Source organism: Osmerus eperlanus, chromosome 9 (genome assembly GCF_963692335.1).
Source record: "Osmerus eperlanus chromosome 9, fOsmEpe2.1, whole genome shotgun sequence".
Taxonomy (NCBI): domain Eukaryota; kingdom Metazoa; phylum Chordata; class Actinopteri; order Osmeriformes; family Osmeridae; genus Osmerus; species Osmerus eperlanus.
Window position 1 is genome coordinate 12,462,430 of NC_085026.1, and position 11,860 is coordinate 12,474,289.

Consider the following 11,860-nt stretch of genomic DNA (forward strand, 5'->3'; position numbering starts at 1 on the left):
CCTTCTCAGTACTTCTGAGGGAGGGTTTCAGGTGGAGGGATTCAGCGCTGCAGCAGATTATATGTTCCACGCTGTCAGCTCCAGAGCTCAAGCCTCATGTTTCAAATGCTTTATGCTGAAGGCTGAAGGCTATCTCTGGCCAGCTAAGAACGGCTGCGCTGAAAGCTGTTCCCTGAACCATTACCCATTGTGCTCAGCTACCACACTGACTTACCCAATTTAACAAGGCAATGACGAGTACTGCTCATTTGCTTGAAGGCTTCAAATGATATCACATTTTAGTCATAAATGTTGACAGCCTCGTCTCATCGCCATTTTCTGATTTTTTCTCTTGAGAATGGATAGTAGCACAACCTGATGGCTGGCTGAACTTTCCATTTATATTTCCCCCAACTTTTACATGATATTATAAGTTTAGTCATTAGAGTATGATAATGGGGACTAGAGCTTTGTCTGTGTGCTCTCATTTGAATAATTGTCCCTAATCCTTTTCTTAACTCCCTCTTTTTCCTTTTTCCTTTTTCTCTCTTCTGTCTCTCTCTCTCTCTCTCTCTCTCTCTCTCTCTCTCTCTCACTCTTTATCTCTCTTGCTCTTTTTCTCTCTCCATCTCTCTCTCTCTCTCTCTCTCTCTCTCTCTCACTCTTTATCTCTCTGGCTCTTTTTCTCTATCTCTCTCTCTCTCTCTCTCTCTCTCTCTCTCTCTCACTCTTTATCTCTCTTGCTCTTTTTCTCTCTCCATCTCTCTCTCTCTCTCTCTCTCTCTCTCTCTCTCTCTCTCTCTCTCTCTCTCTCTCTCTCTCTCTCTCACTCTTTATCTCTCTCTCTCTCTCACTCTTTATCTCTCTTGCTCTTTTTCTGTCTCTCTCTCTCTCTCTCTCTCTCTCTCTCTCTCTCTCTCTCTCTCTCTCTCTCTCTCTCTCTCTCTCACTCTTTATCTCTCTGGCTCTTTTTCTGTCTCTCTCTCTCTCTCTCTCTCTCTCTCTCTCTCTCTCACTCTTTATCTCTCTTGCTCTTTTTCTCTCTCCATCTCTCTCTCTCTCTCTCTTTATCTCTCTTGCTCTTTTTTTCTCTCTCTCTCTCTCTCTCTCTCTCTCTCTCTCTCTCTCTCTCTCTCTCTCTCTCTCTCTCTCTCTCTCTCTCTCTCTCTCACTCTTTATCTCTCTTGCTCTTTTTCTCTCTCCATCTCTCTCTCTCACTCTATCTCTCTTGCTCTTTCTCTCTCTCCATCTCTCTTTCTCTCTCTATATATATCTGTCACATGCTCTTTTTCCTTCTCCCTGGTGCACTCTCTCTCATCCACAGTAAAGAACAAGATGAAGTACCGAGCGTCTGCCTGTATTAAGATTCAGAAGACTGTCCGCATGTGGCTCTGCAAGAGGAAGCACAAGCCACGGTGGGTGTCTCTCTCCCCCTCGCACACACATTTGGTGTTTTCTCACCTATTTTGGGGTCTGTTTTCTCGACCACACCCTTGTTCCCCTTAATTCAAACTCTTTCACACCCCGTGGGTCTCGATGGCTTTTCCCTCCATGTCCTTGTAGGGGCTCGAATCAATCTAAAGAGCTCAGCCATGACGTGGCTCCCCTCCTCCTCGCTGGGCAGCCTGTGGAGATGTGTCACCATATTGCTTTTGAAAATCCTCAATGTCTTTTTATGTAGTTTGGCCTTTGGAAATATGATGCCTCCGTAGCCACTCAGCCAGATGATGAGTTTTTGGATTGTCTCATTATCATGGTCTGTTGACTGTGTGTGTGTGTGTGTGTGTGTGTCCGTGTTTGTTTTGTGCGTCGCAAGCTGGTTGTTATTTGTCCTCACGTGCTCCGTGTCTTTCCCTTGTTCCCCAGCATCGACGGCATGGTGAAGGTCCGTAATCTGAAGCAGAGGATGGAGCGTTTCACCCAGGTGGTGGCAGGCCTGAAGGAGGGCAAGCAGGAGATGGCCAAGCAGGTCCAGGAGCTGGCCACGTCCATAGACACCCTCATGACTAAGATCAAGGTGAAGACACGCCAGTGTTTCCCCTACCGTTATATTAGGGGGGCGCGTTATATTAGGGGGGCGCCACCCAAACGCGAAGGTCAAGTAAAAAAAATAAAATAGCGCCCAATCACAAAATAAGTAATTTAAGGTTACCTTTCCTATAAAACAGGTTAAATAGCTTGCTCTTTTATTAAACAAACTACCCCCCCCAAACACTGCACGCCACTGTGGGGCCTACAGCACAAACCACACACACACAGGAGCATGGAAATACACAAAGCAATATTAAACTCCAGGGCATCTTCATCACCTCTCTGAAGCCAGGGTTAAATTAAATGTTTTTCTGGAAATAACTCTAGGATTCACAATGGAAATTGCAGTTGAGGTACTCTACACAGGAAACATTGCTAACACTACAAGTATGCTGTATGTCAATTAGTATTTTACTGCAAAGCAATACCTGTATTGTTATTTGTAGTTGCTAAGGAACAGCTATGCTTATAGGATCCTCTGGTGCAGGTTATTAAACTGCTGAAGTTCTTGTCTGCTTTCTTATGTTTTCCTCTCTTACCAAACCTTTGGAGTTCTGAACTCTAGTTATTAAACTCCCAACTCTCCCAATGCAATAAAGGTCTGTGTTATTGGTGCCTCTCAGAACTTCACGTTGATGTGACATGAAGCACAAGATATTTATACTGCTGTGCATTTTAAACTCCCTGACTATTATGTTTCTGGTAACTGAGGACTGCTGTGATATGTTTGTGCTTGGAAAGGTGAGAGTATTGGAGGCCTTTGCAGCCCACGTGACTGTCAGTGGTGCGCAATAACAATCCTGTTTTACATTTGAGGAAGACCATATCTCACTTTTTACTTTCGTTCCTCCACTTTTTAGTTTGGCAATCCCTTTAATATGGACATTTTCAGTCTGTCAGCATGCTCACCCCCTGTGCCTGTCCTCCTTCACTCCCCTCATCCGTACTTGCCTCCATGATGCCTGTTTGACCATTAGAACTTTTATGTCTGTCCCTCAGCCCCCTGTTCTCTCACTCTCTCTCTCCCCCCAACTTTCACTTCCTACATCCCATCCATCGTGCTGCTGTCAATCAGTGTCATTCAATATCTGGAGGGTGTCATGCAACGGTCAGATTGGTGCTAGGTCGGAGCCTAGAGTCTTTCTTCCTGGAAGTGTTATATATGGAAAAAGGAAATTGTGTTATAATGAGTCGTGAACATTTAAATATTTACTAAGCCTCCCTGCAGGGTTTTTCAGTTCTTTTCATCTGCATATATTAAGCCCAGTGTGCTATGGGGAATATTGAGGATGACACTTATTGACAAGCAAATGTAGTCAGTGGCTGGGAATGTTCTGAACGTGAATTGTAAATGTGGAATTTAAAAGTGTAGGGAATAGTAAATACATATATTATACTACTAAACGGGGCAAGTCAAAACAAGATTTGTATTCATGCAAATGGCCTTGTGTCGGACGGGAGGCTAGGGGAGTCGTCAAAACAGAAAGGTGCACAAAGCTAAGAACTTTTACCTCATCCTCTTGATCTAACAGTCTCACCTGTTGACTCCCCCCCCTCCATCCAGGCCACCGTGATGACCCGGAAGGAGATAGACTCTGACTACCAGGGTCTGGTGAAGCGCTCGGAGCAGCTACTCTCCTCCATGCAGAAGAAGAAGCAAGAAGAGGAGGAGCGAGAGAGGCTGAAACACATCGAGGAGGAGATGGAGAGAGAGAGGAAGAGGAGGGAGGAAGACGAGCGGAGACGCGAGCAGGAGGAGGATGACAGGAGGCTGTAAGTGTGGAGGGAAGACAGGGCTGCGGCAGCAGGGTCCGGGAGGTTTCTCACATGCTGACTCATGCATCATCCAGCTCTGTTGTCGGTTTGTGTGTTTGGTGAGCCTTCACTTATAAGCCTCTTTGTCCTTGCTGTCGCCAGGAAAGCAGAAATAGAGCAAAAAAGAAAGCAGGAAGAAGAAGACAGGAAGAGGGGAGAGGAGGAAGACAAGATACTGCAGGTGTGTGGACCAACAACTCTTCTAATCCACTTTTGCACAAGCAGGGCTCAACATTAACATTTTTTGGCACTGGCCCCACCGGGCCAGTGGGTTTGAAACTTACTGGCCCCAAGACAATTTTTACTGGCCCCCCCTCCAAAAGTTGTAATTTATCATTGTTACAACAAAACCAAAGACTTATAAGTTGTGTTATTCTGTTAACATGTTTAACCATTTATTAAACACATCCTGGATATAAAAAGAACAAAAATTAAATCACATTTCTAGTGATAAAAAATAAAAAGGTAATAGTCAGCAAAACAATTGACTTTTAACGTCAAACGTGACGTGCTCTCTTCCCTGCTGACAGCCATCTCTCTGCACAACTGAAACCTCTGGTCCCTCAATGCTAATATATAAAAGCTTCCATAGCATTTCATCAGTATATACTTTATTACTATATTTACTATATTTATAACTATATTTAGTTATTTTATTTCCTAGACCAGGCATGTGTGTCTAGGAAATTGACTGATAGTACAGTAACTATGATATCTCAGTGCTCCTTCAATGGCAGGCCCCCATAATCAGTTCCTACAAGTCTGTGTGTAAATCTCTCTATTATTGGTCTGCAGAACTGAAAGGCTTTCATTCACGGGTCTCCCGTGGCAACTGTGGGGTCGTGTCATTGGTCAGATTCCCCACCGGGAACGTCCTTGCTTTTGATGGATGGTTCCTGCCACGTTTCTCCTTCCCATCGCGGTCTCCAATCTCTTTGTTTCACCTCTCTCTCTTTCTCTCCTCTGTTCCTCCTCTATTCCCCATCTGCCCTGTGTTGCTAGCTTTCCTCTTATCTATCCTGTATTTCCACCGACAGACCAGCTTTAACCCCAGGTTGGCCCCCAAGGTTTCTCCTCCCCATCCTTAAGCCTTCACTTCCCTCTTGTTGACTTAACCAGCCTCCTTATTCCCTACTCAAACATTGCTGTTGCGGTGTACCTGCATTTTTAGTTTGTATTTCGTTCATTTATGCCCTCCGCCCACTTGAGCCCCCCTCCACCTCTCCCTGCCCCTTTTCCTCTCCTCTACTTCAGTCACTCCATCCTGAGGGTTGAAGCCTGTGTCTGTTTAAAGTTCTGCCGGAGGAGAGTGTTGTTTGACAGACGGGACCGTCTCCCTTTCACCTCCTCTCCTCCTCCCCCTCCTCCTCCCTCTCCTCATCCCCCTTCTCACCTCATCCCTGGCTGGTTGTCCGTTTCCTTCACAGATACCGTTGGCTCCGGTGCTTTTAGCAGGGCGGTATACGATGCGTTCCTGTAATTTGTTTTGTAAATCAGAGAAAGTACACTTGAACCTCCAGCTCAACTCGGAACCAGAGAGCTGTAAAAAAGCACTTTGTGAAGGTATACTCCAGCAGCAGTTTATGGTTACTCTCTCAGAAAGCTTTCTCAGAGTTATGTTCCTGTGGTATTTGGAACTCCATTTCCATCTTTTTTCTCTTCTCTTTTGCTGTGTTGTTTACCTCAGTGTTTTGGTCTGTCTTCCGAACCAGCCTTTCAGTTGCTCTGACCTTCCCGAAGTTTGTCCCATGTGATTATATCACCTTGTTGTTCCCGGAGACTGTGTTTGCACACTCTCCGTATGTCTAGACGCTCACAATCAAACGACAGCCTTGTTAACAGTCCTGTAACCTGGATAATATGTCTAATCGGGCCTTAGCACACAGAAGGACTGTAATTACCTATGTTCCTGGCTGCAAAGGGCAGTTCTGCCTCCAGTTTGTCCAGGGACAGGCACTTTCCCCTGGGTAGATTGATTGTGATGTGGCCTCGAGACACTTTCTTCTAATCTCTGAAACCAGAGTGGTGGATTTTGGTTTGAAGAGAGGTGCCCTAGAATTGGACTTTGCGGCTGTATCTATAGATTTAATAACACGTGTGTGTGTGTGTGTGTGTGTGTTCAGGCGGAGCTGGATATTCAGCTGGCTCTGGAGAGAGAAGAGCAGGCCCAGAGGTCAACCATGGTGGAGCAGGAGAAGAGAGACAGGGAGCTGGCCATGAGGATCGCCCAGAGTGAGGCAGAACTCATCACAGAGGAGGCCCAGCTGGACCCGAGTCTCCGCAGGTACACTACCTAATGTACAGAGCACACACACACTTACCTACACACACACATTCCTACCTACCTGCACACTTACCTACACACACACATACCTACCTGCACACTTACCTACACACACACTTACCTACACACACACATACCTACCTACACACACATACCTACCTGCACACACACTTACCTACACGCACACACATACCTACCAGCGCGCACACACACACACACATAGACATACTGTACCCACATAGACACACATATACATACACCTACAGTACGTATGCACACAGAAGTGTAAATGTCTTCTCTGGAGCAATAGTTGAACAAAGGCATTTACTGTCTTTCACAGTAACTCCAAACCATGCGTGTGTGTGTGTAATCTCACTGCTGTTGTTTTCTCCCAGTGATGGGTATTTCTCAGGTCTCTCTCCAACCTCGATCAGAGCCATGTAAGACAACACTAGCCCTAGCCTCCTTCCACTCCCAGCCAAAATGACCTAACACCACCCAGTAATCACACACAGACCCTTCTGCCTGTCTTAATCTCAACCACAAATCTCTCACCAACCTAGATCCTGGATTTCACCAGCTATGCAAAAAATACCATATACAATAGACTAATTATTTCCTTGACTGACAATGTCATAAGTCGATCATCCGGTGCTGTGTGTTCCTGCGGAATGAAGCAGACAAGCGTTAAGATTAGCCTGTCTGATAATTGGTTGCACACCAAGATTGTGTGCCAAATCAAAATGGAAGAAAAATGTGAATCATTCTTTCTCCTCTCCTTTGTTTCTTCATTCATCTTTCTCTCTCTCTCCCTCTCTCTCTCTTTCTCTGCAAAATTCCCCTCCTACATTAACAATCCCACTCTACAGGGACGTACAATAGAACTAGCTCGATTCTTATAAACCCCCGTCTCTCATGATATCATTAGGCAGCTACCGCTTCTGATAAGACTCCAGATGTCAGGAAGTGTACTGTACCACTTAGACCTGTTTACCATGACTGGGTATCTGGGTCTCCTGGAAGACTCTAATGGACACCTGGAGCTGGGAGCTTCACCCAGGATGCTCCCTACTGAAGTGACTTGACTGACTTCCCATCCAGGAATACGGATAAGCAGCTTCGAGCTCACAGCTGTCACACGACTGTCAAACAGGTTGCTAATGGTGTAACCGTAAAAGTCCACTGTCACAAACTGAGGCTACATTAGAGACCTCACCCGAGCTGGGTTTTGATATTGACATGGCTCGGGGGTGGTTCATCTGGATTGATACAGTGGTTGTGTGCAAGCGTTGCGTACCGTGGAGGTATGTCACAGCAAGAAAGCCCAATCAACTGCTGTTAGAGAGGATCTCCAGTGCTAATAGACCCACACCGTTCTTGTTGACATTTGAAATATCGACTGTAGTGTGTAGTTTTTGGTGCTTGTTGTTTCCGGGTGATTGTGATGCAGGACATGTGTAGGGAGGAGAACAGTGGAAATGTCAGCTAGTCTAGCTGGGGCACAGGGGAACAGGCACCAGGTAATGAACGATTCACCTAGAAATCAATAATCAACTGGACCAATCGGCCAATCAAAAGAACGCTTAAACAGATCCAATCGGAGGTGATTGTTTGCTACGCCGTGGAGTTGAATACTGATGATTCGGCGAAAACGGAAAACGTCTTACCTAGTAGACTGTCAAAAGCGGCCGTAGCCCAGGTCAGCACTCCTCTCATCTCAGTGCAGCGGGTGCCAGGTGACATTCACGCCCTTTATCCTTTAATCCCAGTGTTGGCACACGCCATTAGCATTAAAGTGGCTCCTCAGACTCCATCCCATTTACTCTGCTGACCCTAAGGGAGCTCTGAGGGGCTGATGGGACCAGCAATCAGCAAGGTCTCTCAAGCTGCCACAGGTATCGCACACATGCAGTATAATAACACAAACACACATACATTAACACACGTTGCGGCCACACACAAATACAATGCCGTACACATATGCTCACGATCACATGATCATTATCACAATCACATGATCATTATCACGTGCACACAGAAACCTTCACATGATCATTATCACGTGCACACAGAAACCTTCACATGATCATTATCACGTGCACACAGAAACCTACTACTCTTTAAAATTGCTGTCACAAACTCTGGCAGCTCTCCCACAGGGGGAACCTATTGGATTATCCCCAGATACACGAAGATGCCCATCCCTTTCTCCCTCTCTCTTTATCTCTTTACCTGGCCACCCAGAGCTTGGCCCTGTCCCTGGAACCTGGGCAACCCAGACCTGGTGTTGCCTCCTGTAAATAGGGGAGGCAAATCCGAGCAACTTAGGTGCCTCTGAGGCACAACAGGGGGTTTGGAAATGGTGCTGACATCAGCTCTGGCCATACTGTACACAACAGCATAATGACGAGAATGAAGAAAGGTTTTCTGGTATGAATAGTCTTAGTGTACCACTACCAAGGACTAGAAGGACAACCTCCTCCTCTTTTCTAGAACAGTTCTATCCAAACCACACTGTAGCTGCTGACAAATATACCCGGTGTAAAAGCAGTAGGCTCTCTTAGGGGGAATCCCATCAGGCCTACCTGGTGGTAGCCTGTTTCATCAATGTTTAGTCAAAGTTGATAACGACTTCTCTCTCTGCTGTCTTCCCGTCTCTAACCTGCCTCACATATCCCCATACCCCCGTGATTCTGTCACTGTGTGTTTATCTAGAAGGCCTGTCTGGTGCTGCTGTTTCCTAACTGACACGTTTCCCTCAATCCTCTGCTCCGTGCTGGGCCGTAGGGGGGCGCAGGTGCAGGCTACAAAGGCTGCCGCAGGCGTCAAGAAGTACGACCTCAGCAAGTGGAAGTACGCCGAGCTGCGTGACGTCATCAACACTTCCTGCGGTAAGCGTGCCGCCTCAATTCCTCCCTGACCCGAGGAGCAAAAGTCAGCGTGGCGCTGCTTCGATTCAGCACCACCCGCCATCACCCCGCAGGGGTCAACGCCAGGGCCCTCGGCCTTGTTGTCAGAACTCAGGCCACCGCTCAGCACGGGACCACATTGATCCATAGCACCCCCCCCCAGGGCACGCCTATCATCAGGCTTAAGGTAGCAGCTCTCACGCGGCACAGCTCAGCACGAGGCCCCATCGACTCACCCTCCCACCACCACGCCACCAGAACAGGTCCTCTGAACCAGGCCCATGGCAGCCACGCAGCAAGCACCTCTGTGTCGATTCATGCCTCCCCTCTTTGCTCTCCATTCCACCCAGCTCCACTTTGAATAATTCAACATCTGCTTGAGTTTTCTGTAACATGGCCTCTCCGGAACAAGCAAGTTAGCACCGTTTCCGACCCAACTCTTTTCCCTGGCAGTGTCAGATGTGTATCCCCTCCCTAACCCCCACCCGATGTTCTGGGACTCAGGGTGGGGGGTAGGTGGTGGGACTGCAGCTGGAAGGACCTAAGTGTGGATGACAGCAGAGAAGCACAGAGCACAGAGACAGTTAGAACTCACAGCTGCTGCGCCAAATCTCAATACCGCCTGGTGCCACAACGGAAATTATAACCATCGCTGAGGATGGTGAGGTGTGGTTTCCCTATCATGCTGTTTCATCACAAACATGAGGGACTTTTGAAAAACCTTTTCATTCTGGGGGCGGCGTGTAAACAACTGAATGGATCAGCTGTCAATCAGCGAGCAGTCTGTAGAATGGCCTCAGTGATAGACATTGTCAGCGAGTGTGTTTATGCACTAGTGTGTAAAGTGGACATCTGGCTGCTCAGTCTAATTTCAGTCCTTCTTGTGGAAGTAGGCCTCAGAAGTCTTTTAAGGTGATCTTTCCAATCGCAAAGCAAATGTACCATTTACTCTATGGCGTATGCATTATTTATCATTCGCTTTATCCTTTTTAACACCAAGGATCAGTTAATTGAGTACTGCACACTTCATTTGTTTACGAGCAGACTGTGTCATTTCTGATACTGACGAACAAATGGCGGCAGGTAGGAGGGCACCACCATGTATGATATGCGTGTACTGAGGAGCCTGTTGTGCCTGTAGATATCGAGCTGCTGGCTGCATGCAGGGAGGAGTTTCACCGCAGACTGAAGGTCTACCACGCCTGGAAGTCCAAGAACAAGAAACAGAACGGAGAGTCCGAGCAGAGGGCCCCCAAGTCCATCACTGATTACGGTGAGTTCCACAAGAACGGGTTCCTCTTGGCAGGCTCTTTTTTATTTACAAAGCGACATACGGGAGGGGAGAATTTAAACCTGCAACTTCTTGACCAGTTGGCAGTTACACCAGATGGATCAGATGGATTTTCATCTATCCATCTTTGTATTTATGTTGTTGTATTTTAAACTGTAGGTTAGGACTGGACTAGTACAGTGTATATACAGTACACAGACATTGTTTCCCAGCACAGTTGTGAATCTAATCCATAACATTTCCTGAGCTCCTCTCTCTCAAAGGCCTCCTTTTCATCTCAGGTTCTGTACCTGCCAACCACGCTCAAAGGCACGTCCACATATTTGCATTAATGGCTCCTATTTGAAGTGCAGAAATCAGAATCAGATCGCCCTAGTGATCATATGCTCAAGGATTTTTCCTCACAAACAGACGGGTCACAGGTAAAAACCTGGGCTGTTTGTCTCTCCTTGTTAATGACTTGTGTGTATAAATACCCAGTCGCCACTCCCTGAAATGTAATAAGATGCTGATGTAGGCCTTGCGCCTGCCTGCGTCAAATGTGTTTGTCCCAATTAGTGTCAGGGTTTGCTGCCAACCACGCCTGGTCAGGCATAGTGTTGGCAGTTGCATAGCTGTGGCTGGCTGCCTAACCAAGCATGGCGTATTCCTCTCACTAAGACACAGGACCAGGGAGGTTAGGGGAACAGTTTAAAACAGGATATGATTTATTTATTGACTTGAAAGCTAGCCCTTTTCTCTTTGTAGACCTTCATTTTCCATACTTTTTTATCCCGAGAACCAACAAAGGTGTATGGTGAGGACAGGGGAGGATTTCTATTTTCTCTTTCCAGTAGTTTTATTTTTTTTGCTTCTTTTGATGTGAGAGGGAAGCTGTATAAGCATGTGGGTCCCATTTAGTTTGTCTTTTGTTCAGTTGCTTTGCTAATGGAAGTAGGTCTTGGCAAGTGAGCCTCTACCAGCCCATGAAACTGCTTACTTTGGTTCTTTCTTTATAGTGTTAGCTAGGTTCTTTTGCAGTTGCTTTGATGTCTCAAGTTGTTGAAATGTTATTTGTTGCCGATTTCTTCTTGTGATCCCAGACACACATTACGACATGAAAACACTCATTTGCTAAAAATGGTTTTCCAGACTATTGGAAGTACTGGTTTGATTTTTGAAAGTACTTTGCAAACTACAATGACTATTCAGCAAAGCAGTCGATCTCATGCAGATCTGAACAGGAAAATAAATGATGATATCATGCACAAAAGATAAATAACATGAACATCAAAGTAAACCTAACCTCTCCGAGTTGTAACATGAAATGTGAATGAATCCTGACACAGCCGAACAGAACCCCGCACCGCCCATGACAGACCAGCAACAGGAAATAGCCATGAACCGCCATCAGCGCTACTTCCGCATCCCATTCATCCGGCCAGCCGACCAGTACAAAGACCCCCAGAACAAGAAGAAGGGCTGGTGGTACGCCCACTTCGACGGCCCCTGGATCGCCCGGCAGATGGAGCTCCACCCTGACAAGCAGCCCGTTGTGCTGGTGGCAGGTGA

The 11,860-nt window shown here is 46.6% G+C and overlaps 1 protein-coding gene across 3 annotated transcripts in view; it reads left to right on the forward strand.

The window, feature by feature from the left end:
* myo6b (myosin VIb) overlaps positions 1 to 11,860 on the forward strand; it is a 37,718-nt gene that overhangs the window by 23,635 nt on the left and 2,223 nt on the right. The window contains exons 24-32 of one of the 3 annotated variants that reach the window (XM_062469025.1): positions 1,304 to 1,394; positions 1,846 to 1,996; positions 3,575 to 3,783; positions 3,928 to 4,006; positions 5,949 to 6,109; positions 6,505 to 6,549; positions 8,897 to 9,000; positions 10,160 to 10,291; positions 11,638 to 11,856. In XM_062469025.1, coding sequence (XP_062325009.1) covers positions 1,304 to 1,394; positions 1,846 to 1,996; positions 3,575 to 3,783; positions 3,928 to 4,006; positions 5,949 to 6,109; positions 6,505 to 6,549; positions 8,897 to 9,000; positions 10,160 to 10,291; positions 11,638 to 11,856 — 1,191 coding nt within the window. Of the gene's footprint in view, positions 1 to 1,303; positions 1,395 to 1,845; positions 1,997 to 3,574; positions 3,790 to 3,927; positions 4,007 to 5,948; positions 6,110 to 6,504; positions 6,550 to 8,896; positions 9,001 to 10,159; positions 10,292 to 11,637; positions 11,857 to 11,860 lie in introns of those variants that run through there. The other 2 variants (XM_062469026.1, XM_062469027.1) reach the window with 2 other exon arrangements.